Below are 22594 nucleotides of genomic sequence, written 5' to 3'. Positions count from 1 at the left end.
GAAGGGGAAGGGGTAGTGGGGGAAGGGGGAGAGAGGGGAAGGGGTAAGCAAGGGATAAAAACCCCTTTTACTCAAGCTGCCGGCAGGCGATCCCATACACTACCCCCCCCCCCGTGCCCCGAGGTGCAGAGCAAGGACCCGTCCCCCCTCGACGACGATGCCTTCTACTGCTTTTGCTGCAACTTGGGAGATTCTATCCCCCGAGGAGCATATCTCTCCCTGCTCTGTCATTGTTAAACATGACGAATAATTACCATGCTACCGATTACTTTAGCATTTATGGGCAGCTGCCCCCCTTCCCCCAAGCACAGAAGCGGAGAACAATCTTGTCCGTAGCGCCCCCTCCTCCAGATTTGGAAGCTACGGCGCCGATCCGCGGGACCTGCAGGGTGAGGTTGCTTCCGTGTATGGGTGACAAGAGGTTAACAGATGACCCCCGCGGCCACCCAGCATTTCAGTCACGGCTCCACCATCCTTTACTCCTACTACGGCGAGCCCAGCGGGGGACGCAGCAGACGAAGGCGAAGAAGAAGCATGGTCCAGATCGCAGGCAGGCAGAGAGGGGAGGACGAAGACACGTGTGTGTGCACGACCAACTCGTACAGTCTAGATTTACTACACACTAATTACAGCACACCAGACCGTAGTGTGCAATTGCCTAACAAGCTGCCTGGCCAGGGCATATGTCGTACCCAACCCCTCCTCTCCCTCCTCTCCTTCCCCTCCCCTCCGTTCCCCTTCCGCAGCTCCCGCAGTCCGCAATAGTTATCCACACGCACCTTTCAACTGTCACAATCATTCACGGGAAATCAAAGTGCACACACCTCCACTGATTGGGCTCGGGAGCGCCGGGCCGGCCCGCGCAGCGGAGGAGAAGGAGGCGGGGCCGGGCTGTCTCGCATCGGGGCCGCGCGCGACCCATCAAGGGCCCCCCCGGCCCCGGCCCATGCCTTTGCTCCCCCGACCCAGAACTGCTGCAAACCCATCACTGTCCAAACCCATGCCTCGCCAATGGGCCAGCGGGGCTGCCCGGATCGTTATATCTTAACACAGCATTATCGCATTGGCCATCTACACCCAATCAAACCGAAAATTACGAAAAAAAAAAAAAATACATATACACTCAAGAACAAAGAATACATTTTTACAAGAAATAAAATAAATACAACGTTCGCAATCGCGCATAATGGAAAATATATCTCACCAAAGAAATAAATGAATCCTATAAAGATATATCAATAAAGTCATATTTGGTGGCGAGACCTGGACCCTACAACCAAAGCTTCATCTCCAAGTCACCCAAAGTAAAATTTCGTTAATTTTCGCTCTCGTTCTCCCTTTCTGGATTCTTCCACCTGGGTATCTATGGTAATAAGACATGCCAAGACTGTTCTACTCAACCTCTTCTTAACTGTAGAATCTCATAGAAAAAAGTTTAATTTGCATGTATGTATACAGTATATATACATACATACATACATAATTATATATATGTTGAATATATATATATATATATATATATATATATATATATAGATATATATATTACACACACACATCTATATAGATATACACACATGTATACACATCTACAATGTGCATGTAAATATAAATGTATATATACTTTAAATTTACATATAAAAATCAATATATATATATATATATATATATATATATATGCAAAATAACCACAGAAGGGAAACTTGTCTACAAGTTTCCCTTCTGTGGTTATTTTGCATTTTTTTTATCAGTGATGTGACTGCTTGCATATATTATATATATATATATATATATATATATATATATATATATATATATATATATATTATATACATACAGTACATACATATATTACATAAGTATTTGAATTCATGTACTGTCCCAGATTGGACTATATCACCTTTTAAGTTATTCCAAGTATTTATGCATTTGTATGTTAATTATTTACATCCATTAGATATTTAGTCTTTCTCCATTTGTTTTCAAGATTTCTTATAGCTTTCCCATCCCTAATCAAGAGATATTCTTTCAATGTAGTCTATTCCCTTTAGCAACCTTAATACTGTAATCATATCACCTTTTCCACTTTGATCTTTCAACATTGGCAGATCCTGTTTGTCTCTCCTCATATGATTTACCTGCCAGTCTAGGAAAAATTTTGGTTGCTGCCATTTACACATATATTTTCTCAACATTGCCTATATATTTTACTCTGTGTGGGGACCATACCACTGATGATGGAAAGTTGTAGCTGTTTTAGTACACTACTGGTATTTTTTTCCCTGGTCAATTGAACTTGTATGATGTTATGTTTTACTGTGTGGAGACCATACCACTGATGATGGAAGGTTGTAGCTGTTTTAGTACACAACTGGTATTTTTTTTCCTGGTCAATTGAACTTGTATGATGTTATGGGAAGGGTGAGTAGGTTTGAGGGTGATTGCACAAACTTGTGTATCTTTCACATGGTGTTCTATGAGGAAGATTTTGGTTTCTGTATGCCAGTGTTTAATTGGGGTGGTTTTGGTACATCCTGTATTCACAGAACTTTGTTTTTACTTTGTAGGATGTTTGTTTTCTTGACTAATAAGTGTGGTTGTTGGGAACTTCTTGTAAACTGCAATTAGGGCTTCCTACTCCTGACCAAACTCCAAGCTTGCTACTGATCTTTGTATGCTTATTTTCTTGCTAGCCACTGTCAAATCCTTGAAGTGTGGAATGAAAATCTTGTACTAAAACTGAAACCCCAGATTTTTGGGGCCTTTTCAAATAGAAGGATCTGGGTATTCAATTTTACTATTGGATGGCTTTGGTCAGAAGAAACTCTTATCAGTCAACAATCATTTCTTGAGAGTAACACTCAACTATGTACATCTCCACAGCATGATTCCTAACAATTAGGAAAACTAGACATATTCCAAAAAAATATAAAAAATAAAGCAGCGAGAATAACAAGATACACCAAAAACCACCCCAACAGAACATCTGCATATAAAATTGAAATCTTGTATTAACACAAGCATAATCAATGAAAAACAAGAACAATTTTGGCGGCATACAAGAACCTATCACATGCACCACACAACACATCCACAAAAACACATTCACACCCAGATAAAAAAAAGAGGCACTACAAGGCTGACCACCTACTGCCCTATTCCATCAAACCCCTCAGGACATTAGCACTACAGAAAAATCCTTTCTAAGACAAGCACCATCCACAGGAGCAACACTGTATGCAGGTCAACACCCAAAACTAATACAATATCAACACAGAAGACACTGATCCTACAATGCTGAGCTGTACCTTAACCACTTGATATTTCTTCCATAAAAATAATAGTGTACAAAATACATTCCAATAGAATACCTACACAACAAAACAAAAATCCTACCCATGCATCATATAGGCACAAAATTCTTTTGCAAGACACCCTATCAACCTATCTCACTGAATCGAACAAATGCAACAAATAATAAAAAAAAATCAAAAACCTTCCAACTCAGATCACAAAACAAGCACTCCATGACCAACCCAACTCCCTCTTGTTATTCCATATGAAAGCCCTAGATAATACCAACACCAAACAGGCCAGCTCAAGAACCAAAATGCTCCAGATGCAACCATTACACCGAGAATACAGAACACCTCATGTTACACTGCCTAACCATAACCACTACACAATATTTCTTCCCTGAGAGACTTAACCAATCCAGTGGCTCTTGCCGACTACCCAGGATCTGTGGATATCCTGCAAGACAGATCTGGAGCACTGGATTGATCTTTCTCCACCTCTCCCATGCTTTGTTATAACTGTTTCACATCTTTTGTTAAGTGAATCCTTCATGTACCTGCAAAATGGGCATCAAAGAAAATCATCTCTCCGAAATGCCCATCTTCAGAATTCATCGACACTCCTACCTAAACTGAACCCAAAATAATTTCTATCAATATCACTTGAATAAACTCTACCTTTTCAAACATAGCTGACAAGCATCAACTACTCCCCTCCTACAACTATTACCGAGCTAAATATGAAATGTCCTACAATGGTGCAAAACAAACACCAGTCTAAGGTTTCTTCTTGGCGAGATTATGGACAACCCAAAGACCAGTACTAGGCTGTGGGTTTCCAGACACTGAAAATTGAGACGAAGTTTTTTTGTTTCTTTTTCTCCACTTTTTAGTCTTTGTACATCTCTTTTTTTCATTAATGAATAACATACAGGAAAATGCCCCACTTTCATCTGAGTCCACACTAATTGAACAACTTTCTCAGTTCTGTAAATTCCCTTCTAAATGTTAAGTTTCCTTGTTAGTATGACTATTCTCTCATTTCTGCACAATCTGTAACATATGGGATTCATGAACTACATGATCACTCTTCCCCACTAGACACACACTTCAAATAATCAAAAGCATCTGATTCTCTAATCAGTAGCAAATCCAAGCTGACTAGTGTATCAATATCACTCATGTGACTTCCCCAGTGTTGCTACACTGTTAACTGCTCTATTTAAGTATATGCACCTTGAATCTTCAATTTTGGCAGCTTCCTACTCCCCATAATCCACTCCCCTATAAATGAAGTCACCACTATGCCCACACAGTAACTTTTTCAACTGTTTTCTCCCAAGTTAATTTTCATGTACATCACTTCATCTTTATTCAGTCCTTGTTTTTTAGGGAACCCTACTGTTATGTCTCTTCTATTACTCATCTCAATTTCTGCTATGATATTTGTGTTTTTGTGTTTGTGCATTTGTGTTTGTGTTTGTGTGTGTGTGTGTGTGCATGTCTCCAGCTGTAGTGTACAGGTATGATGTTACACTCATTGAATTCAGTCTCTCTTCTCTCTCTCTCTATGACACCTAGTTCTAAATTCATTTATGGTTTTAGCTTGGGTTATAGCATCATCTAAGCTATTTAGGAGCTGATGCATCAGTTTCTTAACATCCATTAGACATGTGATCTCCTTCACTATTTTCCCATGACCTCATGGCACCCTCCCTTCCCAAAGCAAGCAATCTTCTGTCAGTTTTATCCATTCACTTTAATGACCTGAACACAGCTATGTCCCCTCCTCTCTCCATCTAATGATGGCAAGTGCAAAGCCAGTCTGTCCCATAAGGTTTATCTGCAAGCCTGTGAACCAATTTGGTTGCTGCTCTTTGCATTCTCTCATTCTTGTTTGTGCCCTTCACTTTGTGAGGAGCCACACCTCTGCTGCATATTTTAATCCACAAGTTCAGGCATCTTAGTATTTTTTCTTTCCTTTTCTCCTCAGCTACATAATAAAAATCCATTTTTATGTTAACAATATGTGTTCCACCAACAATCTTGTTGATATATTTGTATTGTGACAAGTTGCCCGAAAATACTCCCACATTCTTGTCAGTTCGTCCCTTCAATCTCTCAAAATCCAGTTTCCCATTTCATCTGGACCACGTGATTTTCTGACATCGACATTACTCAAGCAATTCATTATTTCATTCTTTGTTACTTCTATTTCTTTAATGGGGGGGACTTTCCCCTCCCACCTGTCATCTCTCAGCTGTATGTTCTCCCTCGTAAACACAGATTTAAAATCCTTGTTCATAATTTCTGCCATTTCTATTTCCTCTGTGTATTCCATTCCTCTTTGTTGTAGTTTCACTAATCCTTGTTTGTTTTTCAGTTTGTTGTTTACAAATCTATGGAATAGTTTTGCTTGATCTTTAAATTTTTCTATGACATACTTTTCGTGTTTTCTCTTTTCTTCTCTACGCACTTGTACATATTCATTTCTATAATCAATATATATTTTCCATTTTTCAGGTTTTTTGTCTTTCCTCCATTTTATCCAAGCTTTATCCCTTTTATCTTTTAACTACATCTTTTGTTGTACAAACATTTTTCATATCCTTTTTCTTGTTTTTGTCTTGGAATATACTTTTCCACTCCTTCCTTATCAATTGTTGTCAAAAAATTACATTTCTCTTCTACTGTTGTTTCCTCTTTGTATATCCTTTACCAGTCTGCTTTTGAAAAAAAAAATATCATTTTATAAAAAAAAAATCCGTACATAATTCTTCCCTTTCTATATTGTTCGTTTTTTCTCATGTATTTTTCTTCATTTAGTTCCAGTTCTACTAATATGTGGTCGCTTTTACTTAGTGGTGTCTTATATTCAATCATGTCCACTATTTCTGGTTTTGATATGATTATTAGGTCTAGTCTCAATGGCTCTTCCTCATTTCTATACATGGTATTCTCTTGTATCCATTATGCCATTGTATGTTCTATAATCATATCAAGTAGTACATTTCCCCATAGGTCATCTCCATCCTTCACTGTCATCTCTTCCCAGCAGATTTCTTTACAATTAAAGTCACCCATTATAACTATTCTTCCTCCATCATCCATTATCTTATTTAGTGTTATCTTTGTGTCTTTTAACATATTCTCTTCCCACAAAGATGTTTTAGGAGACACATAATTTACCACAAACTTCCTACTCTTCTTGTCCCTGTCCTCTAATTCCATCATAATCATTTCCACTCTATTCTTTCTATATGTAACATTCCTCACTTTATATCCTTCTTATTCAGGAACATAACTCTACCACCTTATTTTACTTCTCTGCTTCTAATCCAATAATTATATGCACCATGTCCTATACTGTTGGGTGGTAGTGGACCTTTCAAGTTTGTCTCCACAATTCCCATCATGTCAGGTTCCTTTTCCATCAAGTAATCATTCAGTTCATTCCAGCCTGTTATTAATCCATTTATATTTGTGAAGGATTTTTTAATTTTCTGCTACCTCCATCCTGTTTTCTGTTTCCCTTCTGTTTTTCTCTCCAATGAACCATTTCCTCACTTTCATATCCACTATTCTACAACAGAATTTCTCATTGACTCTGTTCTGTTCTCATTTTTCCCCTAGCTTCGATTCTTTTTTTCTCTTACTCTCTTTCCTCTATATTGATCTCTCTTTTTATCCATACCTGTTTGTACTGATCACTTTCTGCTAGTTTTCCTGTTTATGATAAGACATTCTCTGCTGTCATTTGTGACTTGAATTTAACCTTAATTGGTCTGGTCTTGTCTACATTGTATTTCCCAAGTCTACATATTTCTTCACTTTCTTTCCCCATTTCCTGTTCACCTTCTTGAAATATTCTTAGTACCCTGTTCACTCTCTCCTCTTTTACTCTTGTAGTCCTATTTGGATTATGTTTCTTTTCTATTCCTAACATGATTATACATTTCTTTTAATCTGCTCCCTTACTATATTCTCCTTCTCTCTCATCACTTTAATAACTGTGTCCTTAGTGTGTTCCTTCATCTGTTGTTTCACTATATCCCTAATTTCAATTTTGCTACTTTCTTGAACCTTTTTCCAACTACCTCTTTATTCTTCTTTAATTCCTCATTCTCATCCTTTGCTTCTGTATTTTTAATTCCTCTATTTCTTTATTTAGATTTTGGTTCTCCTTTAGTTCCTCCAATTTATCACTGACTGAACGTAACCTCCCACTGTTGGTTCATTTTGCTAGTTTTTCCTCGACTTGCTAATCGGGGGAGGTTGTCATCTCCTCCCTCATTAAATCCACGGAAATAACAATCTTCACCTTCCATTGCACTGCTCTTATCTGTATTTCTAATTTTTACATTTTTAATAATCTCTTCGACTTCACCTCTGTCGTCTGCGCAACTCTTGTTGACATTCCTTCTGACTTCTGGGGCCCGTTCGTCCCCTTCCTTTTCTTCACCTTCCCACTACACCACTAGCTTTCCCCTTCCCTACTAATACAACACAGATACTCCCCCAATCGTCGCCGTCTCTCTGCCAATCATGTGTATTTACCTAGTAGTATTTTACGGGAAGGGGAGCTATGCTCATGGTGTCCCATCTCCATATCTTGTTTATCCAGACTGTTTTTAAATTCATGTATTGTTTTTGCACACACCACAATCTCATCTAATCTGTTCCAGACGTCTATTATCCTGTGGGGAAAGCTGTTCTTTTTCAAGTCTCTTCTATAATTGTTTTTCTTGATTTTCTTTCCATGTCCTCTTGTATCTCTACTATCCCATTTCATTAGATCCTATCAATAATTTCCATGCCTTTCATAATTCTCTAAATAGTTATCAAGTCTCCTCTCTTCTTTGCTCTAATGTCTGTAGATCAAATTTTGCCAGTTCTGATAGTTCTGCGAGTGTTGGTGCCAATTTCGTAATTGCTCTGTATTCTTTCAAGTTTTGTTATACACTTTTTGTACTTGGTGACCACGTTGTCGCTGCATACTCCAATTTTGGTCTTATCAAAGCGATTAGTATTTTCTTCACCATTTCTTCGTCCAGGTATGTAAATGCCACTTTGATTTACTTTACTAAGTTTTTAAGTTTCTCCAAAAATTTTGTTTATACGTTTCTTAGGGGACATATTCATAATAATGACTCCCAGGTCCTTCTCTTCTTCCACTTTATTAATTTCTTCCTATCCCAATTTATATCCCATTCTTTTTTACTTCTTCCAAATTCCATTATACTATACTTAATATTGAATTCCATCTCCCACTTCCTACTCCATTCCCATACTTCACTGAGATCACTTTGCAGTGATTCACAATCTTCTTCGGTGTTCACTTTTTTCAACATTTTTGCATCGTCTAAAGAAACTCATATAACTTTCAATTCCTTCATCCATATTATTAATATATATAGCAAACATTATTGGGGCCAGTACTGTTCCTTGTGGAACTCCACTAATCACTTCATCCCAATTGGAACATTTGTCTCTTATCACCACTCTCATTTTCCTTTCATGCAAGAGGTTTTCCATCCACTTAAGTAGTTTGCTCTGCATTCCTCCTGTAGTTTCTAATTTCTTAAGTAATTTCTTATGCAGCACTTTATCAAAAGCTTTTTTCAGGTCTAGAAATGCACAATCAGCCCATCCTTCTGTTTCCTGTATCATATCTATTGGTCTTAAATAGAAACACATCAGGTTTGTGACACATGATATCCATTGTCTAAATCCAAACTGTCTCAATTTAGTACAGGTTTTTTTCCAAATGCATCACCCATCTAATTTTGATAATTCTTTCGCAAATTTTTGCTACCATACTTGTAAGAGAGACTGGTCATTAGTTTGTAGGGTTTTCTTTGTTTCCCCCCTTATATATTGGTACTATATTTGCTCTTTTCCAATCTTCTGAAACTTTTCCTTCCTTCAATGAACTGCTTATAAGACCATGTATTTTGTCTGTTAGTTCGTCCCTGCATTCTCTCAAAACTCAGTTTACCATTTCATCTGGACCATGTAATTTTCTGACATCGAGATTACTCAAGTGATTCATTATTTCATTCTTTGTTACTTTTCTTTTATAGGGGGGGACTTTCTCCTTCCACTTGACATCTCTAAGTAGTATGATCTCCCTCATAAACACTGATCTAAAATCCTTGTTCATAATTTCTGCCATTTCTATTTCCTCTGTGTATTCTATTCCTCCTGGTAGTTCCACTAGTTCTTGTTTGTTTTTCAGTTTGTTTACAAATCTAGAAAAATAGTTTTGGTTGATCTTTACATTTTTCTATGACATCCTTTTCATATTTTATCTTTTCTTCTCTGTGCACTTGTACATATTCATTTCTATAATCAGTATATATTATCCATTTTTTGGGTTTTCTGTCTTTCCTCCATTTTATCCAAGCTTTATCCCTTTTTTCATTTAACTCTCTACATCTTTTGCTCTACCAACATTTTACATACCCTTTTTCTTCTTTTTTGTCTTGGAACACTCCTTCCTTATAAGTCTGTCCAAATTTTCCATTTCTCTTCTACTGTTGTTTCCTCTTTATACATCCTTTACCAGTCTTTTTTTTTTTTTTTTTTTAATTCTCATTTTATCAAAATTTGTTTTTCCATACATCCTTCCCTTTCTATATTGTTCGTTTTTTCTCATGTATTTTTCCTCAATAGTTCCAGTTCTACTAATATGTGGTCACTTTTACTTGGTGGTGTCTTATATTCAATCTTTTCCACTATTTCAGGTTCTGATGTGATTATTAGGTCTAGTCTTGATGGCTCTTCCTAATTTCTATACCTAGTATTCTCTTGTATCCATTGTGCCATTGTATGTTCTCTTCCCAGCAGATTTCCTTACAATTAAAGTCACCCATTATAACTCTTCTTCCTTTATCTTCCATTATCTTATTTAGTGTTATCCTTGTGTCTTCTAACATATTCTTGTGTTCTCTTCCCACAAAGATGTTTTAGGAGACACATAATTTACCACAAACTTCCTACTCTTCTTGTCCCTGTCCTCTAATTCCATCATAATCATTTCCACTATATTCTTTCCATATGTAACATTCCTCACATTTATATCCTTCTTATTCAGAAACATAACTCCACTACCTTGTTTTACTTCTCTGTTTCTAATCCAATAATTATATACACCATGTCCTACACTGTTGGGTGGTAATGGACCTTTCAATTTTGTCTCCACAATTCCCATCATGTCAGGTTCCTTTTCCATCAAGTAATCATTCACTTCATTCAAGCCTGTTACTAATCCATCTATATTTGTGAATAACACTTTTAATTTTCTGCTACCTCCATCCTGTTTTCTGTTCCCTTCTGTTTTTCTCTCCTATGAACCATTTCCTCACTTTCATATCCACTACTCTCCAATAGAATTTCTCTGTTCGGTTCTCATTTTTTTCCTTTGCTTTGATTCTTTTTGTTTTCTCTTCCTCTCTTTCCTCTTTATTCATACCTGTTTATCCATACCTGTTTGTACTGATCACTTTCTGCTAGTTTTCCTGTTTTTGATACGACATTCTCTGCTGTTGTTTGTGACCTGAATTTAACCTTAATTGGTCTGCTCTTGTCTATACTGTGTTTCCCAAGTCTATATATTTCTTCAATTTCTTTCCCTATTTCCTGTTCACCTTCTTGAAATATTTTTAGTACCTTGTTCACTCTTTCTCATCTCTTACTCTTGTAGTCATATTTGGATTATGTATCTCTTCTGTTCCTATAATTATACATTTCTTTTTATCTGCTAAGCCTCTTACTCTATTCTCCTTCTCTCTCATCACTTTAATAACTATGTCCTTAGTGTTCATTCATTTGTTGTTTCATTATATCTCTTTTTCTCACTATCTCAATTTTGCTATTTTCCTAAACCTTTTTCCAACCAATTACCTCTTTTGCTATGGACTCTTTCTTCTCTTTATTATTCCTCTTTAATTCCTCATTCTCATCCTTTACTTCTTTTGTCTTTTTAATTCTTCTATTTAAGTTTTGATTCTCCTTCTTTAGTTCTTCCAATTTATCAACTCTCTGTGTAATCAGTGCAAGTTGACTAAACCTAACCTCCCAATATTCATTCATTTTTGTTAGTTTTTCCTCTAGACTTGCTAATCAGGGGAGGTTGTCATCTCCTCCCTCATTAAATCCATAGAAATAATTATCTCCACTTTCTATTGCACTGCTATTATCTATATTTCTAATTTCAAAGCCTTTACTGATTTCTTCGGCTTCACCTGTCGTCTGCACATCTCTTGTTTACATTCCTTCTGAAGTCCAGGGCCTGTTCGTGACCTTCCTCATTTTCTTCCATTTTCATCAATAATCCCTCCCCTTCTCCTTTTTCTTCACCTTCCCACTACACCATGAGCTTTCCCCTTCCATACTACAACCCTGGTACTCCCTCGTCATTGAAATCCACGAAAATTGCATGTTTTTTCTGGAGTTCCAATCTTCGCCATCAATTCGACGATCGTGTGTGTGCGCATGTAATACCTACACTATAACAACAATGTAACATCAACATACACTTCTCCAAAATAAGTTTAAAGCCTGCAGCACAAAAGAGAAAATATTTTAAGAAAACAGAAAATCAAACAAAACACTGAAGCCACATCCCCCTTGACCAACAAAAATGAAGGAGAAATAAAGACACTGAAAAAACTCCAAAGGTGAGGGTCCAGGCAAGATCTCAAACATCCACCTTGGTCAACCTATCTTAACCGACATTTTCAACTACTCCTGGTTACACAATAAAATCCCATACATTTGGGAAAAAGCTTACATTCAAAATCTTAACCCCCCACCCCCAAAAAAAAAATAAAACTCTGAAAACCATTCATCATATAGACCAATCTCTCTGCTATCCACAGAATCTTAATGGAAAGGCTCATGATGGCAAGGATCATATCAGAAATAACCTCCCACAAACAAGGCTTCTGACTAGATCCCCAGGCACATATTATCCAAAAGGATCTTTGGGACAGACATACACAACAGTGACAAGTGGTTCACCAACTTTACCACAGGAAGACAATGTAGAGTAACCCAACACAACCAAATCTCAGGAACTGGGTATACAATGGAATTCCTCCAGGTGCGATATTTTCATCATTACTGTTCAATCTTGAATCAAAACTATACATCAAGGTTCTCTCACATGCAGATGACTTGACAATAATAAACCAGCACAATAACTCCTGAGCGGGTGATTGTGAATTCGATTCTTGGTATCCACTGCAGGTTTGCTGCATTGGCTCCTGACAGCCCTGGCCATGCAGGGAGGCAACCCAATGTCAGCCTAAAAAACAGTAACTTGTCACAACTGACAGGGCTTTACTCTACCAGGAATTTCTCACTTCCCACTGCACAGGAATGAGCACAGAACCCCCAAACCTACTTGAACAAACTAGAACAATGGTTCAAAAATAATAGAACAGAAGCTTCACTCCAGAAATCAACAGTGATATTACTCACACCAGATAACCATGGAAGTAATATCAATCAATCAGTCCTTTGCCTCTGGTCTTTCTTAAAGATGCATGGTCTCCAACAAACTGACAACAGCCTCTGGGCATGACCATATGTTATTTAGAGAACAGATGTCTGGGGATGGTGTGGTGTGGGCCATTGAGGTGTTCTGGGTCTTCTGTATGGCAATTATATCTGGGGAAGTTTGAATCTATGGCCAAGTCTATTCTGTGTTCATAGTTTCAATGACAGAGGGTCCTTTATAAAAAGGTATTTGGCAGTTATTATGCCCCTGACACACATTTTGTGGTGTGAGCAGATGAAAGCCCCTGCTAGATGGTCACACAGTAGCTTCAGATAATTGTTCCGATTAACTTTCTCAACAGGCACTTCTTTTGTCGAGCACTGTACAATTTTGATTCTGGAATTTGGAGACCACTCATGAAGAGATTGAACAATAAATGTGAAACTACTGCATTCTGAGGGACTCCACTGCATAGCCTTTTAGTTCCTGAGATTTGGTTGCTTTGGGTTACTCAGCACTGTCTTCTTGCTAAAAACTGGCTAACCACTACATTGTGATGAATGTCTGTCCTAATTATCTTTTTAGATAGTTCATATTTAGGGACTTTGTCAAAGCCTTTAGAGAACATAACAAGAGAAAGGAGACTGCAATAGACCATAAGGCCTACACTAGACATTTCCATGTCCATTACTACCTATCATCCCTCACCATAAAGCTAACCCTCCCTTAAAACAAAAGATAGTTTCAGTGCTCACTACATGGTCACCAAGTCTATTCCATTCATTTACCACTGTAATGGTAAACCAGTTCTTGCCTATTTCCTTCTTATATCTAAATTTGTCCAATTTAAATCCATTACTGAGAGTCCTGCCATGTTGTCTTAATATGATGACCTTGTCAGCATCACCCTTGTTAAAGCCATTGATCCACTTGAACATTCCCATTAGATCATCATGCACTGCATATTTCTAGAGTGTAAATTAAGGTGCCTGAGCCTGTCCTCATCAGGTAAATTTCTGAGCCCATGTACCATTTTTGTCATTCTCCTCTGTATCAATTCTACTGATTTTATATCCATTCTATTGGATGGAGACCAAAACTGTGCTGCATAGTGATAGGTCTAACTAATGCCAGACAGAATTTGATAGCTACCTCTGCACTTTTATTCATAACTGCCCTAGCAATGAAACCTAATTCTCTGTTAACTTTATCACAGTGCTAATGCACTGTTTCTTGCATTTATGGTCAAAACTCACTATAGCTCCCAAGTCTCTTTCGCACTCATATTTCTCTAAAAAGGTGTTATCTAAGGCATACCTGCTTTCTGGGTTACGAAAAACCTATGTTTAGTACACTGCACTTGGAGTCCATTTGCCATTTGGTTAACTGAATTTTTTTTTTTTTTTTTTCACTGAATCCCTCTAGTGCTTGTGTGATGATTGTGAGCAATGTGCTGGTGGAGTGGCTTTTACTGAATCCATGTTTGGTTGAGGTAGGTAGGTATTTCTGATTTGATTCTTGCTGCTACCAACCTTTCCATTAGTTTGGATATTGTAGATAATAGATTAGTTTGTGTGATGAAGGACTTTCAGGGAGTTTGTTTTCAAAATAGGGATTATGTGAGCTCTTTTTCAGACGTTTGAATTTTTTTTGTAAAACCAATAGTTGTGAATTTCGGTTCTTATGGCTGTTTGGCCAAGGTGTTTGAGGTGGATACTTGAGATCTTGTCTGGGCTTGGAAGTTTTTAAATTTCTGTATGTTCCCCTTTCTATGTCTTTACTGACAAATGGGTGGAGGCTTCAGTGTTTGGTTGAATTTCCATATTTCCTTAATGGTCTTTCTATTTTCTGGCATTGTGAGCTTGTAGCTTGTTTTGGAAAAATGCTTGTTGATGTCACATTGCTGTTTTGGTGATGGTATTTAACCCTAAGTTGCATCAACTGCTTCTTACAACTCCACATTTTGCCCTCATCAGTTTTTCTATTTTGTTGTTTATTAGATTTGTGATGCCCCCCTAAGCAAGGATCATACTCACAGAAACTGTCCAAGAAAGCTACAAACAGACACATATCCCCACCTCCCAAAGGAGGTGTAGCCTGCACCAGGTCTCCAGACTGGACCAGAGTAGCTTTTCACACACTCAGTCATTACTCCCTACACCCTCTCTCTCAAATATTCCTATTTCTTTATACTAGTACCTCCCATTTCTCCTATTAGCTGGTGATATAGAAACCAACCTAGGACCCTACACTTGCCCCACCTGCATTTAACACATTAACTATGGGCACACATGCCACAATTGGTTTCGTTTAAAATGCACAACACTTACAAACACAAAACAATACACAAAAAAAAAAAATGGTGCTGTAACCAACAAGAGAACCTTCACACCCATAAACACACCAAAACATAAACACACCCTAAACATACTATAAACATAAGTGGACTCACTAACTGAACACACACAACTTAAAACACTTTTCTTATACAAATAACACATACATATTGCATTCATACAAAAAAACAAAACTGACACCACCAATTCACCAATTACACAGTAAGAGAAGACAACACAAGACACATAGGTGGACTCATAACATAAGTACATAACAGCATACCCTTCTCCAACAAAACACACAAAATTAGACAATCACAGACACCATCACTGAATTAACCACAATCCAAACACAAATAAAGTAAACAACCTACAGCATCACAAACATTTATGTACCTCCAATTATGTCAATAACGAACTACATATTGGTCTGAATGCACACCACCCAAACTGGTTTGTTACACAAACAGCAGACCAGTGGACACAAAATTCTTGAGCAACTACCCAACCTAAACATAACCAACCCCATCAACACCACCACCACACAACCTCTCCAACACAATCTACAACCAACATCACCTGACATAACAATGTGTTCACCCTCCATACAAATCCAAGCCACATGGGAAACCATAGACATATCATCCAATCACCTCCTGATTAAGATCACCACAGAATTGGGAGAGAAGCTGCAATCCACAACCAACATGTACTACCAAAAAGCATATTGATAGCTTCATTAAAGAAAAAAGGAACAACTTGATAAAGAAACAATCTCACAGAACAATAACAAAAAAAAAGTTTAAGCAACTAAACAGTAACATAACAAAACAAATCAATAACAAACTGAAAAAAATGGGAAAAACTAACAGACAAAACAGTTGGAAAGCCTAACAACAGAAAAATAGGGAGAACCATTAAAAACTAAAAACTGAACATCCCCAACCTGCAGAGCAGTTAGAGCAACCCAAATTGAAATACTATCACCTAAGCAACAATGTAATATACACAATCACTTTTCCCATCAGTTTCAAGCCCTCTACACCAAAAAACAGGAAAATGAATCATCAAAGGAACGTGCAAAATCAAACCTGACAAAGTAAGCACATCTTTTTCCATAGTAAACACTCGGAAGAAGCAATAAAGACTAAAAAACTCCAAAGTGGATGGTCCAGACAAGACCTCAAACATCCACCTCAAACACCTGGGTCAAGAGTCTTAACTGATATCTTCAACTATTCCTGGCTAAACAACATCACAAACATCTGGAAAAGAGCTCACGTAATACCAATCTTGGAACAAAACAAACTCCCAAAGGACCCAACATCATACAGACCAATATCATTACTATCCATAATATCCAAGCTGATGAAAGGTTGGCTGCAAGAATCAAAACAGAAATACCAATCTCCCCCCCCCCCAACAAACATAGTTTCAAAGTGGGCCACTCTACCAACACTCTGCTCACAAACATCACACAAGTACTGGAAGAATTTAATATGAAACCCCCACCAGACAGAATAGTTATTGTTGCTATTGATATAAACGAGGCATCTGACAAGGTCCACCACAGACACATACTGTCCAAAAAGATCACAAGACAGATACCCACAACAATGACAAGAAGTGGTCAACCAACTTTAGAGCAGGAAGACAATGCAGAGACAAAACAACCATATTTAAGATACAAAGATAATTTAGTCTCACAAGGTGCAATACTTTCACCATTACTGTTCAACCTCTTCATGACTGATCTACCAACTCTTGGACCAGGACTAAACACCAATGTTTTCTCATATGTAGAGGACTTTACAATAATTACCCAGTACAGTAAATACAAAAGAGCAACAAACAACACAAGCCTACTTGAACAACTTGGAACAATGGACCAAATTAGCAGAATGAAAGCTTCACCACAGACATCAAAGGCAACACTACTTACCCCATACTACCATACATGAATGAATGAATGAGTGAATCAATGAATAATAATAAATAAATAAAAAATAAAAATAAAAAAAAACATAGTAAAATAAAACTACCTACCCTTCCTTTAGAAATGAGCCCAAAAAATAATCCTAATATTTGATACTTATATGACAGTCAACCCATATGTCAAGGACCTAACAACAAAAATCAATAGGAAAGCACACCTAAAAACATTTCTTGCAGATACTTTGAAAAACAAAAAGAAACTCTAATAACCACCTATAAACAATTCACACGAACCTCCTTAGAATATGCCTCCACGGCAAGGTTCCCAACACTCGGCAAATCAAGCACAAACAACTTACAAACATTCCAGAATGGCACACCAAGGGTAAATTCAGGATGCACCAACACCACACCTTGAGGGTATATACAGAAACCAAAATCCTCCCAATAATAATCACATGAAAGTGACAGAAACATTTCTATACCACAACCTTTAACAACACACATCTCTCGCAATACACCTCACAAGCACCAACAGAATGTGGGGTGGGGGCGGAATGGTGGGTACTACACCAGCAACTCAACATCTTCCACAATCTGCCACCCCATACAAAACATCCACACAGAAACACATTCACAGAGTACCCCAGTGGATACTGTCTTGAATTCATGAGCATGGGGTCATGAGTTTGATTCCCAAGACCTGCTGTAGGCCTGTTGTAATAGTTCCCGTCTGCCCCCCCCCCCCAAAACAAGTGGCTTGCTGCAACCAACAGGGCTTTACCCTACCAGGTGTTTCTCACTTTCCACTGTATGAGAATGGGAGGTGGTGAGGTGTTTTGTATGGGGCAGTGTGAGATGAGGTGTTCAGTGTTCCCTGTGTGATGGGTGCATCTGGGGCAGTTTGATATTATGGCCAGCCCTCTTCTGTGCTGGTACTGTCTTTCTGCTGGATGGGGGGATCCTGGGAGCAAATGCACTTTGTGTGGTTCTTACTCTTTTGGGGAGGTTTTGTGGAGGTGATGATAGAGGGGTTTGTCGGAATAGTGAGTTTGGTGGTCTGTCTGTCTTGAAGAACATGTTTTTGTAATCAATGTGAAGTGTTTTTATGAGGATCTATCATGTTAAAGTGATAGATTGTTGTATATCTTTGAGCAATATGCTGCTATTTTTTTCTCATTCAGTTGGTTGCGTTTGTGTGATGTAATGTGATGGATGAATGGGGTTCACGACTTTTCCATAAAATGATGTCCACATATTTTATATCAAATGAGCAGTTTTGGGTTTCTTTGAACAGGTGTTCCATTAGGGTGGTTTTGGTGCATCTTGTTATTATTCTCAATGCACCACAAATAGATTGCAACAAAAAACTACACCAGCGGTATACTATTCAAACATACATAACCTACCAACTGTGCCACACAAAACACACACACCTAGGCCACTAAATAAGGCCTTCAAGTCAGATCACCGACCTCAATACTCCACCACCACCCCCAAGACTCAAGTCCCACAGAAAAAAAATTCCCACATCTGGTATGAATTACATTGAAATGCTTGCGTTCAAGACATCCAGCATTGAAATGGTACCAACACAGAATAACAATGCCCAACACAAACAATCCCTAGACAACACCACATCTTCTCAGGTCCGAGGGCTGCAGGTCCTCTGCACGAGATAACAGGGGCCACAGACTGATTGACCTGTGGACCCAGGAAACTGACTACATCCTCAGATTCTGCCTACAAGTCCTGGAATGAGATTTTATGTTGCTTTTTGGAAAAATCAAGAGTTGGTGCTTTCTGGAAGGGGTCAATATAGGACAGTGAAGTTTAAATTGTTCTGTGTCTTCTGTATGGGAAGGAAAAAAGAGGCAAGTATGAACGTAGTAGTTTGAGAGAGATTGGTCTGTTGAGTGTGGTTGGTAAGTGAATATATGCTGATCGAGATGATTAGGAGGGGAACAGAGGGAGTGATTTGGGGAAGAACTGTGGATTTAGGAGAGGAAGATGTGTAGATCAAGTATTTGTGGTATGAGAAATATGTTGAGAAGTACAGAGCAAAAAGTGAGAATGATTCTTAGGTTTTCAAAGGTAAATAAGGTTGACAAGCTTTGTGGAGCATGTTATAAATACATGGAATGGAGTGAAGTCATCATGACTGTTCAGCTTGTTTATGGATGGTGTGATGAAGTACATACAAGAGTGGCAGGTTGAAATACAGAGTTGGGGAGACTGTAAGGACAAGAGATATGAACTAGTTATTTATGGAGGACACTTTATTTGTTATTGATTCATAGGAAAGACTGAAGCAGTTGGTGACCGAGTTTGGTACTGTAAGAGAAGAAAGTCACAAGTGAATGTGGGCATAAGTAAAAATGTACAAGGAATAATGGAGGGAATTTCAATGTGTGTGAAGGGTGAGAGGTATGAGGAAGTGGAATTGATGTGGGGTTGATGTGGGGATGAATAGAAGAGTGGCTGTAGAGGTGAATCTATCTGTTGCCCCAGATCCACATCCCAACAAAAGTGGCTACAACCAAAGGTTCACCTTATATATAACTTTGTAATATTTGGTGTTGTCTTCTGATAAGATTGAATAGGAGAGTATAGTATATGATGATCTGTGTAGTGTTTGCACATGAAGAAACTGGTGGCTAGTGCTGTGTTGATACTCTTCCAATGTGAGCTGATGACCTGAATGCTGACCATCCAACAAGTTTCACTATTCTTAGGATTGATTCTTTGCTGGAGTTACATCAAGGGGTTGTGTGAAGTGTAGAACTGGCAGTTGATTGTGGAATGTTTGTTTTGTGATCTAAATATATACAAGGGGCGTTCAATAAGTAATGCCCCTTACCCCCTTCCAGTTGTCCAATCTAGCTGAAATTTTGCATGTGCAGTGATTTATATCTCTGTGGGTTATGTGGAAAATAAGAGCTTAGAACTAATTGTGGTTTTATATTTACAGGTGTTTGAACTGAGTCAGGTGTGAAATGGAGCCTGTTGAATGCCAAGCTGTGATCCGGTTTTTGTATTTGAAAGGACGCACACCACGGGAGACTTGATTAAACGAAAGAAACTTATGGTATTGATGCCCCATACTATGACCTTGTAAACGCTGGCATCGTGAATTCAAACATGGCCGGAACTCTGTTGAAACAGCTCTCAGACCTGGTCTCCCCCATTCTGCCATTGATGAGGCACCTGTCCATCAAGTTGAGGCTGCCATTTTGGAAGATCGACGCATTACTATTCGCCAAATAGCCCAAGAGGTCAAGATTAGTACAGATTCTGTAGAAACAGTCATTCATGATCATTTGTATATGCATAAGGTGTCTGCCAGATGGATCCCCAGGTTGCTCACACCTTTCCAGAAGCAAGAACGCATCGTGTGCTCGAGGATGAATTTGGAGATGTGCAAAGAAGATGAGTCAAAGTTTTTCAAAAGACTGATTACACAGGATGAAACCTGGGTCCATCACTAGGATCCAGAGACCAAAGCCCAGTCAATGCAGTGGAAGCACTTAGATTCACCACCTCCAAAGAAGGCAAGGGTGCAGCCCTCCGCTGGCAAGGTCATGCTCACAGTCCTCTGGGACCAGGATGGAGTAGTGATAACATATTTCCTGGCAAAGGGTACCACAATTACATGAGCCTATTATGCTTCACTTTTGAGGAAATTAAGAGAAACTATCAAAATCAAAAGGCGGCGTAAGATCAGCAAAGGTGTCCTCCTCCTGCAGGACAACGCTCCGGTCCACAACTCGCATGTCGCCAGATCAGAAGCACGGGCGTGTGGCTATGAAATTCTCCCCCATCCCCCCTACTCTCCTGACCTTGCACCCTCTGACTTTCACCTTTTCCCAGCCATGAAATGGTTTTTGAAAGGAAAGCGTTTCCTAGATGATGCAGCCTTGATTTCTGAAGTCACGTCGTGGTTGGAAGACCAAACTGGGGTGTTCTACAAAAACGGTCTCCAGAGCTGCATCAAACGATGGAAGAAATGTGTAACTCTGAGTGGTTCCTATGTAGAGATAGACTAATGAATGTGCCAAGTTTCGTTGCTCTATTGCTATGGGAAATGGGTGAGGGGCTTCACTTATTGAACATCCCTCGTATTGGTTATAGATGTATATGTATTGTGGAATATTGGGGATAGGTTATTGTAAGTATTTGAGCAAAATACTGTTGGAGTTGTTATGTTGCCTTTGGTGGGCTGTGTGTGAAGTGTGTGATATGTGAAGTATGAATCTGAAGGCTCTTGCATAGAGCTGTGCCTATCATTCTCATGTGATATGCTGTGAGTGATTTATGCGAGTGTAGATGAGGAACTGGTGCCATTATAGTGCACCCAGTATTCATAATTTTGTGACAATTGCATGAAGCTGAATTTTAAGAGTAGAATGACCAAGTAAAAGTCTAAATGGAATGAAGAGCATTATAATGAACTGGTATTAACCCCTTCCATACGGTGCCGCACACGTAGGCGTCATGGACTTAGATCTCGGTGGCAGCAGCCAATGCCAGCCGTACGACGTGTCGTAATAATACTCGCATCATAAAATATAGTCACCGCTTATATCGATCGTTCTCTCTTCACTCGTGAATTTTGATAACCATAGAAAATGCAATTACAAAAGAATTAGAAAGAATGTCATTATGGAGGGGCGACTACAATAAATATAATCAAGACGCCGATATGGCAGCCTCGCGAATACACTCGCTCCCCATGACGCCTACATGTGCGGCACCGTATGGAAGGGGTTAAGGACAGAGTGATGAGACTAGGTATCCTGCTCTTTGAGGGTCTGGGCGATTTCCAACCAGAACCCTAAAATTTGGGTAATGGGTGAGAATGGACACATGCCTTTTGACTTGGCTACCTCCCTTATAAGGTGGAAAAAGCCCTTGGTATATAGATAGATTAGTCAATCATTTGTCAATCTATTGCTCCCACTCTTTTGCAGACAACCCATGTCTCCCTGTTACGAGTAGCCACCAACAACCAATGGATTAGCCAAAATTGTGTTGTTGTCTGTATGGTTACATACATACATTACCAAGGCTTTTTCCCCCTTACAAGGGAGGTAGCCAAAAAGATATAAAACCATTCCCACCCATTCCATCCCTAAATACATTCCACTCCCCTCCACCCTCCCTCTTATCTTAGCACCTCCTGGATGACGGGTGTATGGTTTGGGTTGGATATTGGAAGATGAAATGTTTGGTGTCATTTGTGTGATGACTGCATCTGGGGCAGTTTGTTTCTATGGTCAGGCCAATTCTGTGCTAGTACTGACCTAAATGTATGCAGGTTAGTGTGGTTCTTGCTTCTTTTGAAAGGGATTTTGCCGTGGGGCTGATGTCTTGGGGGTTCAATGGAGTAACAGGTTTGGTGATTGGAATTCTAGAGTTTGTTTAGTGATCCGAGCATGAATTCATTTTTATGTGGATGTATTGTGTAGCACATGTAGGTTTTTCAGTAATATGTATGCATTTTTTTTTTATTCATTCATTCA

The 22594-nt window shown here is 38.7% G+C and overlaps 1 protein-coding gene across 4 annotated transcripts in view; it reads right to left on the bottom strand.

Moving 5' to 3' along the window:
• Isha (Insulator su(Hw) mRNA adaptor) overlaps window positions 1-22594 on the bottom strand; it is a 118230-nt gene that overhangs the window by 30228 nt on the left and 65408 nt on the right. For 3 of the 4 annotated variants that reach the window (XM_076199917.1, XM_076199918.1, XM_076199919.1), the window contains one exon: window positions 20184-20324. The exons of the other annotated variant lie outside the window; for it this stretch is intronic. In XM_076199917.1, coding sequence (XP_076056032.1) covers window positions 20184-20324 — 141 coding nt within the window. The remainder of the gene's footprint in view (window positions 1-20183; window positions 20325-22594) is intronic. 4 annotated transcript variants of the gene reach the window in all.

The sequence above is a fragment of the Oratosquilla oratoria genome, chromosome 16 (assembly GCF_046742065.1).
Source record: "Oratosquilla oratoria isolate Oo_2021 chromosome 16, ASM4674206v1, whole genome shotgun sequence".
Classification (NCBI taxonomy): domain Eukaryota; kingdom Metazoa; phylum Arthropoda; class Malacostraca; order Stomatopoda; family Squillidae; genus Oratosquilla; species Oratosquilla oratoria.
Note: the sequence above shows the minus strand (reverse complement) of the source record. Positions and strands in the feature narration are given on the sequence as shown.